The sequence below is a fragment of the Hordeum vulgare genome, chromosome 3H (genome assembly GCF_904849725.1).
Source record: "Hordeum vulgare subsp. vulgare chromosome 3H, MorexV3_pseudomolecules_assembly, whole genome shotgun sequence".
NCBI classification, from domain to species: Eukaryota; Viridiplantae; Streptophyta; class Magnoliopsida; order Poales; family Poaceae; genus Hordeum; species Hordeum vulgare.
The window spans coordinates 376,556,709-376,577,597 of NC_058520.1; the positions used below are offsets into that span (position 1 = coordinate 376,556,709).

The 20,889-nt window shown below is 48.5% G+C and overlaps 2 protein-coding genes and 1 pseudogene across 3 annotated transcripts; all 3 read right to left on the reverse strand.

Annotated features, from left to right (window-relative positions):
• Positions 1 to 7,075: 7,075 nt before the first annotated feature.
• LOC123443905 lies at positions 7,076 to 10,090 on the reverse strand. Of its 2 annotated transcripts, none has more exons than XM_045120461.1 (3): positions 9,874 to 10,090; positions 7,529 to 9,505; positions 7,076 to 7,421 (listed from the first exon to the last, which is right to left on the reverse strand). In XM_045120461.1, the coding sequence occupies exons 2-3, from the start codon at positions 9,423 to 9,425 to the stop codon at positions 7,324 to 7,326; spliced, it is 1,995 nt and encodes a 664-aa protein (XP_044976396.1). In that variant the 5' UTR covers positions 9,426 to 9,505; positions 9,874 to 10,090; the 3' UTR covers positions 7,076 to 7,323. The 2 variants fall into 2 exon arrangements, with proteins under 2 accessions (XP_044976396.1, XP_044976397.1); XM_045120462.1 differs by having other exon boundaries at positions 7,529 to 9,510.
• A 3,305-nt stretch (positions 10,091 to 13,395) lies between these two features.
• On the reverse strand, positions 13,396 to 18,908 carry LOC123441774 (annotated as a pseudogene).
• LOC123443907 (senescence/dehydration-associated protein At3g51250-like) lies at positions 16,854 to 20,744 on the reverse strand. The gene is made up of 5 exons (XM_045120464.1): positions 20,548 to 20,744; positions 20,218 to 20,478; positions 18,905 to 19,083; positions 18,492 to 18,601; positions 16,854 to 17,858 (listed from the first exon to the last, which is right to left on the reverse strand). The coding sequence occupies exons 1-3, from the start codon at positions 20,565 to 20,567 to the stop codon at positions 19,026 to 19,028; spliced, it is 339 nt and encodes a 112-aa protein (XP_044976399.1). The 5' UTR covers positions 20,568 to 20,744; the 3' UTR covers positions 16,854 to 17,858; positions 18,492 to 18,601; positions 18,905 to 19,025.
• Between the last annotated feature and the right edge of the window lie 145 nt (positions 20,745 to 20,889).

A 20,889-nucleotide genomic window follows, 5' to 3' on the forward strand; every position in this document is an offset into this window, starting at 1 on the left:
GGTTTTGCCCTTCTTGAGGTTTCCATAGTCCACCTTGTTCCTGTTCACCTTCTAAGTCCCCTCACCCTCTTTGACAAAGATGTCCATGAGGGTAGGAGATCGTTTGTTCCTGTTCCTCCTTTTACCTTTTGACTTGGAGGTAAGTCCAAGTCCCTCCTTTCCTACAACACCTTTTTGAGTGCTCAAGAGGTCGTTCAGGCTCTTCTCACCTTGTATGCATGCCACAAGGCCCTTCTCAAGTTTCTCCTTTAACTTGGCATTTTCCTCCACAAGATGTACATGCTCACAACAGGGATTAGTTGCACAAGCATTATCAATTAACACAAAGGGAGGACAAGTAGAGATCTCCTTGGTAAGCTTTGCTTGGAGTTGATCATGAGACTCTTTCAGAGAGAAATGAACACCTTTCAAGACCTTGTGGGCCTTGTCAAGTGTGTCAAACTCCTCTTTGAGTCTGTCATGGCCAACCCCAAGAGCATACTTTTCAGACTTAAGCATACGAGTAAGAACAACATCATGATCTAGTTTCTTTTGCATTTTAGTGCAGTCATCGTTATATGACTCCTCAAGAGCCAAACGAAGAGTGCGCTCCTTTTCTAGAGCAGTAGATAATTCAGCAATTTCATCGGCATAGTCACGACTGTGTCCCTGAAGCTCGGAGATGGTCTCCTCATGAGACTCAATGAGGTCAGTGGCCTCACCCAGTTGTTCCAAGAGAGCAACAAAGTGCTTCTTGGGTTCTCCCTTAATAGTGCACAGAAACTTGTCAAGATCATGCTCATTAAGTTCCCCAACATCACTATCATCAACACAATTTAACAATGAAGGAGCAGTAGCGATGTTGGTCTTAATGATGGGAGTTACCTGATTGATACCTTTTGCCATGAGGCACTTGGTGATGTGGTTCTCGTTGGGGGCGTTGAAGAGAGACACCTTCTGGGAGAGGTAGTGGCAATAGCAACAGTTCTCATTGCCACTGTATCATCATCATCATCATCATCGGAAGGGTACTCTTCAAGGGCCACCATCCCTTTTGGGTGGGGTTTCTTCACAAAGTTGTTCTTGATTGGAAATGATTTGGTTTTGTCTTTGCGAATGAGCTTGCCCCCGTTGTCTTCCCTTTTCTCATAGGGACATTCGGCCACGAAGTGACTCATGTTACCACAGTTATAACATGTCCTTACTCGTTGTTTGGGTTTGAATCCACTCGAGTTGTTCTTGGTGAAGGTGGGTCTTGAGTTCCTCTTGTTGCCCCAGAATTGCCTTGATGCAAGAGCCATGTGCTCATGATAGGCATACTTTGTGTCTTCCGGGCAGCTCTCCTCTTCCTCATCCTCTTCTTCTTCTTCAAGCATTGCTTTTGCTTTCAACGCAAGGTTGGGTGAAGTTGTCTTTGAGCGAACACGAGCAAGTGCATTGTCGGCTGTTTCGTTCATGATTGACATTGCAATGAATTCATCCAACACCTCACTGGAAGACAAGGAGTGGAAGTCTAGCCGCTGACGAATGACAGATGACATGGCTTTGTTGAAAGGCATGATGGCTTTGAGAAACTTGCGCTTGACCTATGTATCATCCACATCCTTGCTCCCATGATCCTTGAGTGCCACAGCAATAGCAGTCACCCTCCGGTAGAGATCACGAGGGTCCTCGTCTTCCTCCATCACAAACTCATCGGCCTTATCAAGTATCACTTCATAGTTGGATCATTGAATGCTTGATCTTACCTTGTACAACACCATAATATGCTCCCAACAATCCTTGGCCAAAGTGAAGGGACGCAAGTGAGGAAGATCTTCAGGTGGCACTGCGGACTGGAGAATAAACAAAGCGGAGTGATTGTATTGATTGTCTCCATCTTCTCTTGGAGTGAGGTTGCTTGGATCATGGGGATAATATCCTTGCTCGATGATTCTCCACAGGTTTGTTGAGCTGTGATTCAAATGAGACTTAATAGAAAATACCCAGTTAGCAAAGTCACCTTTTACAAGCTTAGGAGGAGGACCAACAGGATTAAGACGCGGTGCGGGAACGGAACCTCCATAGACCATGGGGGTGGAACTGAGGCTATGTTCCAGTCCCATCCTTTTCGTGAGATGAGGAAGGTCACATACCTTTAGCCGCTTCCTTAGAGGAGTTGGCCTCCGAATCGGTGACGGTGGGTTTAACCACTATAGCCAGTTCGGGTGGACTTTTAAATCCCTCAATTAACTCTTTAAGCATGGTCTTGACTTCGTTCGTCAAGGACGTCTTGAGGGCGGCCATAGCCGTATTCAAGTCGTCCCTTGTGACCGAAGTCAACTCCATGGCCTCGGGTTGCCCATGGTTAATTCCCTCTTCGCCTTCCATACTCTTTGGGTGGTTAAACCCTTAATAAAGAGACGTGGCTCTGATACCAATTGAAAGGATCGATATGGTTGACTAGAGGGGGGTGAATAGGCAACGACCACTTTTTAACTAATCTTAGCAAGTTAAGGTAAACAACATATGGGTTCACAAATATTACAACAATGGGGTGAACCCTAATGAAGCTAATAACGAGAGCTACTAAGACAAGTAAGAGATAGACGACAACATAAGCATACACAAAGTAAAGGTTAGAGATAACCACAAGTGGAACCGATGGAGACGAGGATGTGTTACCGAAGTTCCTTCCCTTTGACAGGAAGTACGTCTCCGTTGGAGCGGTGTGGAGGCACAATGCTCCCCAATAAGCCACTAAGGCCACCGTATTCTCCTCACGCCCTCGCACGATGCAAGGTACCGTGATTCCACTATAGGTGCCCTTGAAGGCGGCGACCGAACCTTTACAAACAAGGTTGGGGCAAACTCCACACAAAGCTTGGAGGCTCCCAACAAGACCACGAAGCTTCACCACAATGGAAATGTGGCTTCGAGGTGACCTCAACCGTCTAGGATGCTCAAAACACCCAAGAGTAACAAGATCCGCAAGGGATTGGTGGGGGAATCAACTTTTCTCTTGGTGGAAGTGTGGATCTAGGCCTTCTCAACCAATCCCTAAAGAATCAACAAGTTTGATTGGCTAGGGAGAGAGATTGGGCACTTTTGAGCTTAGGGAGCAACAATGGAGCTTGGGAGGGTAAGAGATAGGGCTCCACAGCTAGAACAACCCTTTATATAGTGGGGGGGAATCCAACCGTTTTCCCACTCACAGCCCGTGCCTAGCGGTACTACCGTTGGATGCAGCGGTACTACCGCTGGATGCAGCGGTACTACCGTTGGGCGCCTGGTAGTGCATAAGCACTACCACCGCCAAGAAAGTCTTCGCAAAAAGGTCCGTCCACGTACAACCGCTAGGCAGGCGGTACTAAGCTCCTGGAGCGGTACTACCACTGACCAGGGGCGGTACTACCGCCAGCTAGCAGTACTACCACTAGATGCAGCGGTACTACCGCTTGCACTCCAGCGGTACTACCGCTAGGCCCAGCGGTACTACCGCTGGGGGACCCTTTGCAAAGATGAAGGAAACACTACGGCAGGAGCCACTCCAAAGTTGCCGGCAAGGGGGAAAATATGTGAAGTGTGCGCGTGCGAGATTGATTCCACCCAAACCTTTCCACTACGGTTCCCCTCTTAATAGTACGGCTTTCCTATGACTCAAATAAAGAGAATCGTAGAGAACACCGTGCTTCTGTTCCATGAAAGAGGGGGTGAGTCGTCTTGTGCCGTTGTCGTATGTTATCTGAAATCTTAATACACACGGTTAGTCCTTTGCGGTACTGTCATCAATCACCAAAATTACTTAGGCATAAACTATGCCCCAACACCTATGTTTTTCAGTATTAACAGAATTATTATGTTGGGAAAATATAGGACCAATGTTGGGCCTTGCCAAACAAGCTTTATCCCAAAATGAGAATCTAGGGGGTCCCCATAACAACCCCAAACATGTTAGGAGCGCTCATTTATGGAACATAACACCGGTGGCTTAAACTAAGGCGGCAAAGGTGGAACAAAACACGAGGCTAGAAAGGCCGAGCCTTTCACCTTTTACCAAGTATATAGGTGCATTAAATTAAATAGCATTAATATGGTGATATAACAAGGAACCCATGTTATCACATGGAAGCAGCTTCACCTGCAACTAGCAACGCTATCCAATGGTTAAGCAAGCGGTAACATAGCCAATCAGTGGTTGCTAGGTTGTGAATAAGTTGAAGGTTTAATGGCAATGTTGAGAGGCTGACATTTCACAGGTGGTAGGCAATAAGACATAACGAAAGAAACGAGACAGCTAGCATGGCAATGATAGTAATGGTATCTAGGGAAATGACATCTTTCCTGAGATCCTGCTTGGAAGAATAACGACTCCGTGAAGCAGACGAACCGACGTAGTCGAACGGGTCCTCACATTCCGACACGCTTGCGGAACTCTATCGAGACGAAGCAAACCGGAAACAAGAATCAGCACATGATATTCACCACGACACATGCACTCTATGATGCAACACATATGATGCATGATCGGATTTTAAAATATGCAAGGCATGGCATGGCAATTCACACAGTCAAACGCTACACATTAAGTGAAGCTCAATATGCAACGAGTTCCATATTGACGGAACTTCACGTTTAATTATTTAGTTCACTCCCATTTATTTACACGGCAATATTAAATGTTGTTAAACATGGCAAGGGGTGAAGCACAAATTAAACTACCTATCTAGGCATTCTAAATGAGGCCGGAAACGACATATAGCATCTCCGAACTGACCTCACGCGTTACATTCTAATTCTGTCCAGATTTGTCCTAATCAAATTTTATGTTTGTTAAACGGCCAAACAAAGTGGTTCACGTGATTCTACTCGTCGTTCTAGTCCATTTACATATATGGCTGATCTCCAACGAAGCTACGGATAATAAACTGCGACCTAAACCGTTTCTATCACGTTGACATGTAAACCGATGCAAACAGCATGTAAAACAACTTTAAATATGCATGAGAGTTGGAAAATATTAATCTACGCGAAATTCTAGCAAAATTATATATATATAAATCGTCGCTATCCTACGCACGGATTAAAAGATACACGCATTTGAAAATCATGTTTTTAAAAAAAAAGTAAATCCAAAAAAACCTAAATGGGCCTAATGATGAGCCATGGGTAACTACGGAACGCTCGGGCGCAATATAGGGGAACTGCGGGGGCTCACCTCGTGGGCTCGAGGCCCGAAGTGCTGGAGCTGGGCCGGTGGAGCGGCGACCCACATTGGCGCTGCGGGAAGGCGAGGCTGGAGCGGGCCGGCTTCGGCTTCGGCTCGGTCCTAGGCCGACACGAGGAGGAGGGCGGCTGGGCCAGCGGAGGGAGCGAGCTAGGCCGGCCCAGGCGGCGGCTGGCACGAGCGGGCAGGGCACGGTGCTCCTCCCGATCCCGCCTGGATCAGAGAAGGAGGCCGGTGCCGCCAATAGGGAGGCGGGACAGAGGGCCGGAGGGGTCGGGGACGGGCACGCGGGAGGAGGCCGGAGGATGGCCGGCAGGCGACGGCGGAGCTTGGGTGGCCATGCTGCTCGATCCACGGGGCGCGGGGGCAGAGGAGCTCCGGCTCGGGGTTGCGCGCAGCGACGGCTGCAGCACCCTTCGGTGGAGGCCGACGGGGCGATGGTTGGATGCCGGCGAGTCGGGAAGCTCTGGCGAGCTTGCCGACCGGCGGCGGGGTGGAGGTGCTCGGGCTGCGCGGAGGCAGGAGCTCGGCAGCTCACGCGATGGTGCGGTCGGGCTGGCTCGGGCTGTGGACGGGGAGCGGGCCAGATCCGGGCCTGAGCGAGCCTGGCGGCTGGGAGGAGAGAGATGGGGCTAGCTGCTTGCTATTAGGGTTAGGGAGCGCGGATCCCGAGGTGGGAGGCTAGGCTGCCTGTTTTGGACAAGGAGACGGTCTATTTAAAGGCATGGAGGCTAGGGTTAGGGGGTTTGGGGCATTTTTCGACCCTCCGATCGCGATCGGACGGTCCGGTCGGAGAGGTGGTTTTGGTGGGCTGTGTTAAAGAGGCTGGGTGGGGACGAGAGGGCAAACGGTGCGGCTCGACAACGAGAATTTAAAACACCAAATAACGTCCGACGATAACCTGATAACGGTGCCGCTACGGTCGACCGTTCGGGTATTAAACGGACTCCGATTGCGACGAAAATTGGCAGGCAGCCTACCTACATTGAAATAAGACCGCACGCCAAGTTTCAACCCAATCCGAGAATATTTTTAACGCACTTTTAAAAACAAGATTTTAATTATGCCGCGGGCGCGGGCGTGTGTGTTTGGTCTCAAAACGATCAACAACGAACACGGAGAGAACCGGCAATTAATAACAGATGCATGTTTTTGGAAACCGGCAGCAATGGAGTGGTGATGCAATGCTGATGATGCAAATGATGCGATGAGTGCGACAGACAAATAAGTCACACGACGAAAACGGAATAAAAGGGAAATCTTCTGGAGCATCGGTCTCGGGGTGTCACACCATCGTTAGGTTGAGCCCTCCCACATGCCGACGGTGTTGTTGCCCCTAGTCCCGGCTTCTATTCGTCGTTGTGCAAGTCTCACCTTACGGTGCTGTGGTGAGACGATGTGGGGGCTTCAAAGTTGTGTTGGTGCAGGGTGGAGGTCGGTTTGGTGGTAGGCTCGGGAGCATCCGAGGTGCAGGTTGGGATCTGGGGAACCCCTTGTCGGCTCGGTCGACACTGATGAGGTGGCGCCTTTGGGTGCCACCGAACCTTCCTCTAGGGCGTCGAGAGCTACCCTTTCTCACGCCTCGTCGTGTACCGAAGGAAACCCTTGACAGCAGCGTCGTCATTGTCACGGTCCTTTTTGAAGGTGTTGACTGGTACCGACGCTTTGGAGTCTTGGACCTTGGTGGGAGATCCCTGATGGGGGCAACGATCGCGATCCGTTGGTGTCGGCAGTTTTCTTTTTTTTTGTATTTTCATTTTTTTAACTGAGCGTGTTGCTTCCTTCCAAGCACCTAATGATGGATGTTTCCGTTGATTGTTTTGTACTCCTACATAGCAGGAAAACCTATTGTGGGAATACCAAGTCATTTCCCACCAAAAAAGAATAATCTCTCGAAAATAGCTTCTCACTTAGACTGCAGACATGTGACTGAAACAAGTATCGACTACTTTGGACCAGCTCTTTTCTACCGTACCAATTAAACGAATAACTATGCGATAATAATAACTAACAAAACCAAGACTTGTATGCCACACAAGAAACGACTAGCAGATCAAAGGCACACTACACTCTCCGGCGCCCGGCATTCCAACTCCTCTAAAGCACGACGAGTTGCCTTCCAATGTGCTCCGCAGGAACTACGAGACGCCGTCGGTCTTCACTCCGAGCGCCCGTCTTGGTGCCTGCGGAGTCCTTGCTGCGTTGCCCGGCCTCACCTTCTGCGGATGCCCTGCAACTGCAATGATACACACAGGTTGTTCAGAAATGGCACCATCAACACAGACGGCAACACCACCGTCATCGTATTTTTTTAACAACAACAAAATGGCGCAGCGCGCTTACCTGGTTGCCTGGGCGCCTTGCCGTCCGCTTTCTTGGCCGACGGCGGCTTCTTGCCATCGCTGCTGTCTGTCATCGGCCGCATGGTGCCGTTCGACGCCGAGGAAGGGTGGTCCGGCGACATTGCCCCGACGCCGTTCTCATCGCCGTACAGCGAGTTCCCTTCGCTGCCCGAGTCGGAGGCCTTGTCCCTGGCCTGCACCACGCCTGCGGTCTTCTCCCTCTCCAGCACCTTGTACGCGAACATCTGGAACGGCACGTCCGAGACGCGGCCGCCCTCACCTCGCTGCCACGCCGGGAGCTTCCTCAGCAGCTGCATCTCCACGTCGAGGTAGTCCACGGGTGGCGCAATCGGCGCGTCGCCCTGCCCAGCCTGCTGCTGCTGCTGCTCCGGGTTCATCACCAGGAACCGCTTCACGTACCGGAGGACGCGGCTGACCGAGGAGAACCCCGGCCGCTGCTCCGGGTCGGCGTGCCAGCACCGCTTGGTCAGGGCGGTCAGGTACTTGGGCGTCTGGAACGGGAACAGCGGCCGCTCGCCGGCGCGGATGTTCTTGCTTGTCTTGTCGCCCTGCAGGTGGTTGTCCTCGAACGGGACCTTGCCGGTCAGCAGCTCGAAGCAGATCATGGCGAAGCTGTACACGTCGGCCTTCTCGGTGCCCCTAGACCCTGCATCCGCGACCTCCGGCTTGAGCACCTCAGGTGCGTACCAGATGCAGGCGTTGTCGTCGCCGTTGACATTGGCGCCCATTGCGTTGCCGGACTGCCCGAACCCGGTGACCTTGACCTGCACGTAGCCGCCCTCGGGCTGCCGCGGCTTCACGAGCACATTGGAGGGGTTCAGCTCGCCGTGATATATTCCCTTGGCATGCAGGTAGTCCATCCCGCGCGCGATCTGCAGCATGATGTCGATGGCGACGATGACAGGGAACGGTGTCCGCCGCCGCGGGCAGCTCACCTCCTTAACGTAGCTCCCCAGGTCCTTGGCCATGAGCTGGTCCATGACGACAAAGTGCTCCTTCCTCTCCTCGTCGTGGAAGCAGTAGATGGCATGCGCGACGTTCGGGTGCGCCACCGAGGCCAGGATCTCGATCTCGGCGCCGACGGCCTCGCCGTCCCCGATGAAATGCTTCATCGCGAAGCTTTCACCCATCCATTGTACCTCCTTGAGGCGGCCGCCTAGCCTCCTGCGGACGCTGTAGTCGCCTCCAAGCAGAACGGACGCCGGGTGCAGCCTCCCCCTCGGCGCGGCGAGGACCTCGGCGAGGCGGTGCTCGTTCTTGGTCAGGCGCTTCGGTGCCGACGGGCCCGTCATTTCGTCGAGCAGTTGCGACAGCGCCCACCTGTCCTCCTTCCACGCCGCGTCCATCCGAACGACCAGTTCTCGGGACACCAGGTATACCTTGCCGAGCGCGAGCTGGAACAGATTTGGCTCGAGCATGTCCCTGTCGTACTTGTTGGCGAGCAGAAGCCGCGTGCGCGCCTGGTCGTCAGGCTCGGAGCCGGCGATCTCCCCGGCGGCCTCGATGGCATCGATGGCGACGGATACGCACCATAGGATGTTGTGGAGGTGGTGCTCGACGCACTCCGTGCCGTGCGCCATGGCCGCCGCGCGGGCCCACCAGCTGCCGCGCGGGTCGAGGCACTGCCGGACGTAGCCATCGGCGTCGCGGAGCGCGCGGTGGAGCTCGCGGAGCGGCGACTCCAGGCCGCGCCACTTGGTGCCGCGCTCGTCGAAGCGAAGGTGCGCGCGGACATTGCTGGTGACGGCGTCCAGCGCGTGCGCGCAGGTTTCGGCGAGAAGGCGGCACTGGCGAGGGTTGATGCGGAGTTCGGGCTCGAACGCCATGAGCGCGTTGATGCTGCCCACCACCTCGCCAAGCTGCCGGAGCTGCTCCATCCTGGCCGATGATCGGGCTTGCGGATACGAGGATGGATCGAGTCTTGTTGTGTTTCTTGCAGATGGTACGGCCTCAGCCTCTGTCCTTGCAAGAATAAATAGTAGTAAGAGTGTGCGATTACCTTGAAAATATTGTCATGTATCAACTGAGATTTCACCGTGATTTGAATCGTCGTGTGCTAAAATGTACAGTATTGAATGCATATAACTGGCCTTGTGGAATTTTTGAAGATCGCACAGACTGGTTGTGTTTCCCCCCTCTCTGTTTCTTTCTATTTTCTACCCCCCATCAAATTACTACCAAATTAGTAAAAGAAGACGCGATCGAAAAACGGATGGAACAACTAATAGAAAGGAACGCGTGAGTAAACACCAAATCGGTAATATCTGATACAGAACGCTGGCATGAACTCATGAGAGAGAGAGAGAGAGAGAGAGAGAGACTCACGGGGTTCTTGGAGCGCCGCCGAAAGATGGAAGATGGAGGGATTGCTTTGGCAGGGAACAAACAGTCGGCCGGGGTATGTTTTGCTTGAAGAAGCGGTCAGAATTTCAGAGAGTAAACATTTCCGAAGGATGCAACGGTTGACGTAGAGATCCCGCTAGAGAGACAGAAAACGGGAGGAGTCTCCAAAGCAAATCCGAAAGAGGGAAGACGACGAGACGAGGTGGGGGAGAAGAAGAGGCAAAGGGGGTGTTTCTTTCCACGGACTTTTTGGTGTAGAGACTAAAAAAGGTTCCTAAAAGTTCCATGAAAAAAAACAGGAGGGACTTTTAGGGACTAAAAGTGGTCATTTGGGACTAGTTGAAGAAGTCCCTCCAGAAGGGACTTTTAGGGACTTTTTCCCACGGTACCCCACGCCGCATCCGCTCGCTCCTCCCATCCGCTCGCTCCTTCCCTTCTCTTCCCCGCCGCTTCTCCCCTTCCCAGCCGCCGCCGCCCGTTCTCTTCCCCGTCGCCGCCGTCGCTTCTCCCCTTCCCAGCCGCCGCCGCCGCTGCTTCTCCCCTTACCAGCCGCCGCCGCCCGTTCTCTTCCCCGCCGCCGCCGTCGCCCGTGCCCTTCCCAGCCGCCGCCGCCGCCCGTGCCCTTCCCAGCCGCCGCCGTCAGTGCCCTGTGCAGCCGCCGCCGCCATGGCCACCGATGAAGACGACGAGGCGCAGTGGATCTCCCAGTTCCTGTCGCAGTTCCCGTCAGGGGTAATATGGTCTTTTTGCAAGTCATTTAATGATCCCTAGTCCATGTTTAGTCCCTGGAAAGAAACGGATAGGGACTAAAGACTTTTTAGTTGGGATTAAAAAAAGTTCTAGGACTTTTCAAAGAAACAGGGCCAAAGTCTTTTCTCATGTTTCGTTAATAACTGCAGTGGTGGAGTTATGGGGCACGAACGCTTTGTTTCCCGATCGACCATACCAAGTCTCTAGTGTAACTGCAGGGCCGATCGGGAGGGAGACGTTGTGCTACTACTATCCTGGTCGAATTGTTTGCTTTTGCCGTTTGGCAAGAGGGGATTTGGCACACGAGAGAGAGAGAGAGACGGCACGGCAATGACCATTTCGCGGCAGCTACAGATGGTCAAGACGATGATGGCAGGCGGCAAAAATAATGAAAAGGGCAAAGTCTCCGCACAAGCACGATCCGTCCACCATGATCTCACACGAGTAGCTAGCTAGAAATACATATCATCAGAGGCGGCAATCATCCCTTACTGGTGCGACACCTGATGATAGGCTGAGAGTGCAAGCTTTCCATCATTCTTTTTAGCTGCCATTTTGGCGTTGCTTCGCCAAGTGCCAACCTCGCCTTCCATCTTGTTTTCACGCGGGCGGGAACGTGTAACGGTCCCAGTGGAACCGCCCCACCCCAGTTCGGTGGTAGGGGTGGCCAGGGTGCGCCGCGTGGCTGGTCCACTCGACGCCCCACGTCGGTCCGGGACGACGAGGTGAGGTGGGAAGTGGTCGCGCCCATTTGCCGTTGCTGGTTGGTTGGTGCGTCCTAGTCCACAGTCGGTTACCGGCCCAACAGCGCCACCTGCTGTGCCTTTCCCGCGGGCACACGAACGGATATCGCCTGAAAACTGATTTGCTCTCGTCTGCTTTCTGTTGGGTGCGAGGCTCAACTCCTGGGTGCAGATGGCGTCTTTTGATCGTCACGCATCGCTGCATGTGTACAAAACATAAGGGCGCGTTTGGATTGGATGTGAAATAATATGGAGTTTTTTTTTTTCAAGCGTAACTTATCAGCTAATGGCAATTCCTGATCGGAAACGAAACGCACGATCAAGATATGTATTTTTTACAGAGGTATTTGAAACGAAAACGCTGATCCAAACAGACCCTAAAGAGATAAATACATTGACGTTGTATCTGAATCGAAAGCCCGCTACAATCATTGGACTTTGTAATACGTTGGTGACTAGTTAAATGTCCGTGCGTTGCCACGACATACAAAATAATATATTAAAAAATCACTTGATAAAATCATAACATGGAATTTGGATATTTTAGACGCTCGTTTTTATATTGAATATATTTTAGGAAGAAAACAATGTTAAAGGTAAATGAAAATCTATCAGCATGGACAAACTCTTGTTTTGGAATGTAGATAATAACTAAAACATTGATAAAATTAGCACATCCGTTAAAATGCCATAGACACAAACAAACATGACGAAACGGTCATGTACATAGTGGATACAAACCAAGTTCGTGATAACTAAACTTACAAATTAAAACACATAATCATATGTATAATAGACATAACAGATGTCTACTATTTGTACTACATGCGCCAAGCTTTCTTTGTATACATCCTGCGTCAGAGAACAAATAGATGCCCGTGCGTTGGCATGTTGTCTAAATACCTTGCTTAATATGCTCTAATATATACTTCAGCGTCGCAACAAAAAACAATTTCACAATCCAAACTACTTCACTTATGACATGCCCCTTTCTATTTTCAGAATATGAATTAGCCAGCTGAATTTTTATGATTCAGTGTCACGTACAGACGTAGGTAAAAATTCAGCTAAAATATAATACAGACTTGTCCCCTTTTTTTAGGCAAAAAAATCACCCTGGCCAAGTCTCTGCCCGACCTCACTCTATCTTCACTCACCGGTCACCACCTCATCCCCTTCCCCTTCCCCATCCCCTCACACTCCCGTGCTATCCACTCATCCCCTCACACTCCCACCGCTATCCACTTTGAAGCTCACCTGTGCTGTCGCCGTCGCCGCCCCTCCTCTCCGACGCGGCCGTCACCGGAGCCGCCCTCCTCGCCCGCTCACGCACGCCTCCTGCTCCCATGGTTCGCGGCTCCCTCCCTGCTCCAAACCCTAAGCCCCCGTCCCCCTCGCGCCACCTGCTCACCTCTCCCCCTCCATCTCCGGCAGGACTTCCTCCCCGGCCGCCACCACGCCGTCCGCGCCGACCGCGGCCTCCGCCCCGCCGCTCGAAGACTGTCTCCGCCTCCTGCGCATGAAAACTAACGAATCTCATGTATACTTGATACCATATGAAGATGCAGGTAAATTCAATAGGCTACCTCCATCCTGTGAAGAAATAAATTAAGTTACACCATGCTCCAAAAACTGAGGATAGCTAGTGAAAACTAAAAGCATCATGATATAGGCATCCATCAAAGATGGATACAAGAGGAATATATGCGTTCACATAGACACAAACAAAATGGCTAGAGAACATATCTAGAACGAATTTATGATGAATTACAACAAACTCCACGGCGGCGTGTTTACTCCGACGAGGTTTGACCGGTATAGGGAGCCCCCTCAGTTCGGCCTTCCAACCTTAAAATATAAAGGTTTCTGGTGTGCATTTTCGATGGCCGTTAAATTTTTGACGGATTGGACCACTTTTACGGTTTATTCTAAACACTTATTTCAATCAAAACTGTAAAACGCAAAAATTAAAAGGGTTTGATCACTTATACCGGGTTTGCTAGAGATGCTCTTAAACGGAATGTTTCTATCCATCGGATTTGATTTTCAAAATCTTGAGTGGTCAAATTCAGTTCCGATCTTAGAAAACCGATATATTATTACAAAAAGAAAACCACGTATAAACTGAACCGAAGTAAAGCAAATGACACGAGGAGAGAATTAGGTGTCAGCAGTACATTTCATCGGATGAGTGAACCTCAACCTACATCCCAAACTGAGATCGTCTTCCGTGTGCTACATATGCACGCCGCACACGCTGTTGCCACACGCTTTGCACTGCCATGAGCCCGTCCATGCATGCCTCGGACGCTCACGAGCTTCTTGCCGAGGATCATGTCGTATGTGGTGAAGTCAGCCTCCTTCCTGAAGGTCCCGCGGTCGAAGTCAAGGTTGTACGAGTCCGTCAAGCCGTCGAGGAGGTCGTACTCCGGCGTAACCCCGAGGTCCTTGCTGGCCTTCTCCACCGACGCGAAGAAATGCTGCCATCGTTGCATCATGCTGTGTCGGTCAGCGACACTGTAATGGTTGTACTTTTCCAGAGCAAGACGTAGAAGAAATCAAGGAATACCTGGTCTCTGAAGGGGAAGGCCTTCTTCTTGCCGAAATCGAAGTCCTTGGGGTTGTAGTGGATGATCTCCGGCTCAGGGAACCCTCCAGCCTGCATTGCATATCAAACACCAAGCGAAAAATGATGTATAGTTAGAATCTAAGTGAATTACCCACGGACATGGAGTTGTTTGCACACGAGGAACAACTTGTTCATATATATGACCTTTGCGCATGCCCGTGCTATCCCGTCGAAGGTGACATACTTGTTGTCGGAGATGTTGTACACCTGCTTGCTCGCCTTGGGGTTGCCGAGGACCTTGATGAAGGCCGTCGCCAAATCCTGTTGCAAAACCAAGCACAAGACAGTACAGAAGATGGCTTCTATGACATACAACCCGATAGCAGCAATTCACCGCATGCATGTCAATGCACAGACCTTTACATGGCCGAGCTGGGTGATCTGGTTCCCAGCGTTAGGGATGGGGATCGGGCGACCAGCCTTGAGCCGGTGGAAGAACCACTCCTCCACGGGGTTGTAGTTGAGAGGGTCGTAGATGTAGACCGGTCTGATGGACGTCCAGTTCACGCCGCTCGTCTCCAGCAGGCTCTGTGTCTCCAGCTTTCCCTTATGCCGGCTTTTTGGGTCCACAACGTCGGTCTACCGGTTGGATGGGCATATGCTTGCCACGAGTCAGTAATGGTGACGACTTCATGTTGACATCCATGTGAGTGGTATGGAAATATACCTCAAAGTGTGGGAGCAGGTCTGACTTAAGGTAGACTCCTGCCGATGAGCAATAGATAAACCTGAAAATAGTACCAGAATGCTAGATAGTTCAGGGCACTGAATTTGCAAATATCTTGTTTTGCATCCGAAAAAGTAACCAGCTTATTGTTCCAGGTTTGGCAACGCTTCTAGTATGGGGGATACTTCAGTGGCCTCGCGTCCTGAAACACCATGACACAAAAGAGTTACAACATTTGGGAGATATCAGAAATGATAGTTTCAGCTGGGGAAGTGCCATTTTGCATTTCAGAAGCAATCTTCAGGTGTTTTGATACTAATTGACACGCTTATTTACATCTGGTTAGTAGTTATGAACAAACATTTGTGTGGTGTACCAGAAATATCTACTTAGTATATTAGAGCCTGATAGCATTCAGGTCAACATGGTCGCATGTAATAAGCAAAATACTGCTCTTGGCGATGATGGTTGAAGGACCAGTTGCCCGGCCAAAGGGATCTAGGAGACTGTTGACCACACTGACATCTTCAATATCAGGGTGGATAAAAATCACGGCATCATCGGCATAGACCAAAGTTCTATGCTTAACCATCCACGAACCAAAGGGAACAAGGATGCCTTCAGAGTTCAGACCAAGCAAGATTGAACCGGCGAGCAAAGAAAATCCACGATGAGCATGAAAAGGATAGGCCGAAGGGGATACCCCGGGAAGGAACCGTTAACCAAGTTTTCAGTGCTCGCCGAGGATAACAGATTGTCGATCCAATTACACCATCGCAGACCCCTATGTTGCAAAGCTCCGAGTTTCGAAAGATAGACCGGGAGCACCCTTGAATATTCTTCTAGACTGCTGATCCTTAAATGCTTGTAACTACTCCATGTAATTTAACTTCCTTGCTTAATCAATAAAATACGGTGCTGCTGCATTTGTAAAGAAAGAGAGTACTCCTATTGTAGCTGTCTGGCTTACCATTAATATCATAGACGACATTAAAGCCCTTAGCAGAAAGGCTTGTCTTGACGAAATCAAAGTCTTTCCTATCACCTTTCAAATGCAGCACCTATACGCAAAAACCATCCTAAATATCATGAGTCATATGCAAATAAAGGTGAACAAGTGAAGCAAGGACAGGATGGTAGGAAACGGCATGCCTTGGAAGAGAACTCTACATACTCTGCATCTGATTCACCTGGCAACTGCTGGGTTATGGGTGCCTTTCCTCTGGTGAACAATGTGACCTGAAATAAATTCATCTTTTTAGTGGACTCATAAAATCGATGTGCCGGTACTATCAAAACATTGCAGGTCATATTTAGCCTAAGGAGCCATTCTTTGTACTATCAGAAATGTATGCACATACTGACCTGGTGTCCCTTCTGGACAAGTTTCCTGGACAGGAAGAGACCAACGAACCTGGTGCCCCCCCCGTGATCAGAATGTTCTTGGAGTCTGCTCTAGTAAACAACTACTCCGAACCTCAAAAGATATCTTGGGTTTTAACTTTTAACCAGCAGATATAAAAGACCAGGGGAGCCATATTAGAGATGCTTCGGTTCTTGTCCACTGTGTGTTTCCTCTTTCCTGCATACAGTACGTATGCAGCTGTACTACCCTGTATTTTTGAGAAACACCTTGTACTACACCCCTTACTAAATGAAAGCCAATCAGGCATCAAAAAAAGAACTCTTGGTTTTTAAGGAAACAATCTAAATCTAGTATGTAATTAGAAGTTTGAATTTTGTTTTTACTCAAACAATAGTATCCACTAAATGTATGCAGTATAATTATGTTTCAAGTAATATAGAGACACTATGTAGCAACTCAATAAAAGATAAATAAGGTGTGTCATAATGAGAATAAATAGTCATACAACAAATAATAATATCAAACCTAACCCTCTAGCTCTTGTCAGCAGCTTGTATGAAGTTGCATAAGGCTCGTGTCTGAACTGTTGGAAGATGAAACACATCAAGTGTTATTACATAAGAACATGGAACCATAAAGAGCATTTATTCACATGTTCACATGTATCTAGAGTATTGCCGGTAAGCTAATGGTGGACAGAATTTTAGTGAAAGAAACAAACCAGTGTCATCCGTATCCTCAAATTCCATATGAATCAAAAAGTGAAAACAATCCTCAAGAACAAGCCATATATTTAGCATCGATCAGTGAGCAGCAACATAGAAGTGTTATTTATTTGGTTTCTGGCAAAGAGCAGCAATACATATATAAGACGGTCAACGCCTTCTTGCATTGTACAACACCGCATGAACTATCAATCACAGACATATCAATATCACGGTTTTCACTTTCAGAGATTTTCTCAAAACCCAATTCAACCTGATAAGTACACGTGCAGGTCTCTCCTATTTCCTTCAATTTAACCTACATCTTATAATCTTCATTCAACATATGAGATCTATTTGAACAAACTACCTTACTGGATTGTGTTTGTCTCGAGTACAACTGCACTCGAACAATTAGAAGTAGTGAACTGATGGGGAAGCAGCCAAGCCTCCAAGTTAGCCAGAAATATAAAGTTAACTCTAATGTGCCGTTAGAGCTGTCTGCATGACCTGGTCTGTTCTCCAATCCATCTACCACGCTCTGCTCCAACCCATCTACCACGCTCCAACTCCAATGACTGGCCTATCCACCACAATAATAATACCATGTATAGAAGGGCATAACAAACACAACAAGTCTATCAGATTTCTTGTACAAATCTTGCAAAACTCTGACAATAGTTATGGAACTGAAAAATATAATTTCTCCTAAATGTTAGCAATGATGGATTTACTTTTTTTTGAGGAACTGTCAAAATGTCAAATGTATAGAGAAATATTAGAAGCCCATGGTCATACCTTTTCTTTATCGTGGAAAACAAAATGATTAGATATACCTTGCAGATAATTGAGATTTTGTTAGCAGGTGCTAGGCATATGAACCAGCATTGTGTCTGAACTTGTATGAAGTTACATAGTCTTGACTCTTGAACCCAAAAACCACCTCATGCTCAGCGAATCGCTTCCACACACATAAATTTTGAGTTTGACTCTTCCGAGCATGACCCCATCGTCCATCATCACTCTCTAAGTCCGAATGGGATGCCAAAGAACACCGGGAGGCAACCACATCCAACAGATGTATATAGGAACCACAACAAACATCCTCCTAACCACAAAAATAACCAAGAATAAGTCCACTCAGTGAACTGAGCAAATGCTTCGAGAGATCGGCAACATTGCGTGATCTTTTTAACTGAACGAAGAACCCGATAGTTCATCAGGACTAATTCTACAGTCAACCAAAATTATGTCATAACTGAAACTACACATGCACCTCAAAATCAAACTGTCCATGTGCAATCGAAGAGAAATAATAGACTGTTTTGTTATCTTATATTTCTCATATGATGGCCTGACATGCTGATGTTGTTTTTCTAATCAGTACAATATCGCATATCAACGAACATGAAAATAAAAAATATAGGCGATGGGCTTAGATAATATGTAGAAACAACAATGGATTCCAGGGATTAAATCAAAAGAAATGGGGGGAGGAGATAAATTAGCATAATAATCTGCCATGCTGATGTTGTGTTTGTAATCAGTACAATATCGTATATCAATCTATGTTTTTATGTCCCTACAAATTTGGTTAGACGAACTAAACAGCAGAAACAGTTTTAGCGAACATAAGAATACACAATCAGTAGCTATACAGGTGTATAACCTCGATAATTAAAACATCATCATCTTTCATTAATTTACAACATAATTATAGTACCGAGCATGATTTACTCACCTGATATAGATCACAATCGAGTCCCGATATACACGACGCAAGTTGTAAAAGAAATATTTTGGTATGAGCTCAGAAATTTGGATCGAACCGATCGTTGTGTAAATCAGTACCTGCATGCAACTTGGGAATCAGTTAATAATGCTCAAGAAATTATTCTTTTCTTTCTAAGCCAAAAAGATGCACTATAACCATGATAATATAGTATTTTTTCTAACCAATTTACAACAAAGAGTAAATCAACAGCTAGCAGGCGATTCACTAACATAGGATATGAACATGAAAGAGATTTGGCTACAGGATAAATCATGAATGAGGCCGAGAGCACCAAAATATATATCCAGATACTCTTCCTGATCCTCTTTCTAAGTTTTTTTTCTTCTGCTAAACCAACATAGAAGAGCAATAGAGCTTACCCATCTTCTTCCCAGCAACTCTCGAGGACTACATGAACCTTTGATTTGACGGTCAAACCCCGTGAACCAAACCCTTCCGGACCACAAGCATATCCTTCCATGAGAAATACAAAATGCTGGATCATATGGTAACACACATGTACACACAATCGATTGTCAATGCAAGTGACCCACTGAACCTGCCAATACAATAGTCAGTGTGTGAGTGGCGATCCCGATGGGGCCAGAAGAGCAGACACAGAGAAACAGGAAAATGCATTGACAACATAGTTCTGTAAAACAATGCATAGTATAAGAAGATCAATCATATATTCTGCACTGTAATAGGAATAAAGTTTATTCTACAGTCAATGACTCTAATTGCAAGCACAAGAGTCGCTCAATTTCCTAATAAAATAGGAAAACTCTCCGAGCATTTACATACTTACGGTTCAAGCTAGGAGAACCATCGTGTTCTTTTTAGTATTCAAGGCAACAAGGAATAATGCCTAAGTTCTTGCCAATATAACTAAAACAGCGAGAAGTTTACTAATTTCCATGGACCACTTTACTTTTATTTCTAATATTTTACACATCGCTTTCTTCGACACTTTCATGGCATGCCTCCCGATCGGTAATTGGTCGATGGAAGCCAAACAAATAGAGAACACAATCATAGAAAAAGGAATATGCTGCTTGTTCATCAAATGTAATTGATTTACTCAGCAAGAATGTAATATCTAGGACAACAACATCTCTAGATGAAATTAAGAAAGGGTGAATCATTAGTTCTACTGTAGTAGCAACTCCTAATAAATTAGCTAACATCTATACAGATGGAGCAAAGACAATGACACTACTAAAAAGAAAGTGAGTTAGCCCAGTTGCAGAATTCATCAAAATGCAGCTGCCTACAATCATAGATTCTTCCCATATGACACAATATGGAATCACGGCATCAAGCCATTGCTATAATTCACCAATCACCATAGATAGCAGGACCAAGCAGACAAGATTAACATAGCACGAGGGATACCAAACAACAGAACAAGCAAAACAACTGCAAGCGCCAACAAGATAACATGAACAATTTGGGCAGATTATCCATACTAACCATAAACATTTCTAACACAAATACCATCAAACGCAAATGCGATACCATGATGTCACATGGCATCACAATTTAATCTAATAATCTGATCTAACTATGAACTATGATGTCCCCAAAACCTGAAGCATTTACTGATTTATGCATCACAAATCCCACTGAATATGTTTGCATGACTGCAAATTAGGAACACATTTGATGTGAAAACTGAGAAAGAAAGCACTACCATTTGATTCGCCCGAGCATCTCAGGGCTGACCTCGGCCTTAGTATCACCGATTTGGATCCTCTTCTCGAGCACCTCGTTCCCCAGGGAAGCATGTCCACGAGTCATCACCCCGCGCCACAGAATCCCCTTGGCCACATTCTCGTCGCCGGATGTGATGGCCCTGGCCACGACGCTGCCATACTCCTCGACGTTTGGCGCGACAGCGGTCCAGTATGCGGCGGCCTCAACCTTATGGAGCACCCCATCGTCCAGCGCCACACTGCAAGCCATGGAGTGGATGGAGAACCGTACATTAAGACGGAAAGGAAGAGAAAGGTAAAGAACTTACCAGCCGAGGCAATCAGCCATGTGGACGACGAGGTTGGTGATGTAGACGACGGAGGGGGTGTTGTCCTTGAAGAGGCGCACGGTGGCGAGCTCGTTGGCCTGCAGCTTCCACGGCGTGGCGACGACGAATGCGGATGCGCGCCCGATGTCCCCGAGGATCAGCGCGGCGGAGGCGAGCGCGACGACCAGGGGCCCCGCGGCGGCCGCCAGCGCCCGCCGCGCGGCCTCGGCGACACGGCCCGCCGCCAGGTCGCGCAGCGCCAGGTCCCGGAGCGGCCTCCGCGGGCTCGGCGAGGCGGGGGCGCGAGGGGGCCAGTCGGCGGCCTGGCGGCCGCGACGCGCG

Coding starts and splice junctions, on each gene's coding strand:
- LOC123443905 (XM_045120461.1), bottom strand. CDS start 9,425: ATGGAGCAGCTCCGGCAGCTTGGCGAGGTGGTGGGCAGCATCAACGCG. Junction 7,422..7,528: donor CAAGGCGCCCAGGCAACCAG/GTAAGCGCGCTG, acceptor GTATCATTGCAG/TTGCAGGGCATCCGCAGAAG.
- LOC123443907 (XM_045120464.1), bottom strand. CDS start 20,567: ATGGCTGATTGCCTCGGCTG. Junction 20,479..20,547: donor ATGGCTGATTGCCTCGGCTG/GTAAGTTCTTTA, acceptor CATGGCTTGCAG/TGTGGCGCTGGACGATGGGG. Junction 19,084..20,217: donor ATGCTCGGGCGAATCAAATG/GTAGTGCTTTCT, acceptor TTGTATTGGCAG/GTTCAGTGGGTCACTTGCAT.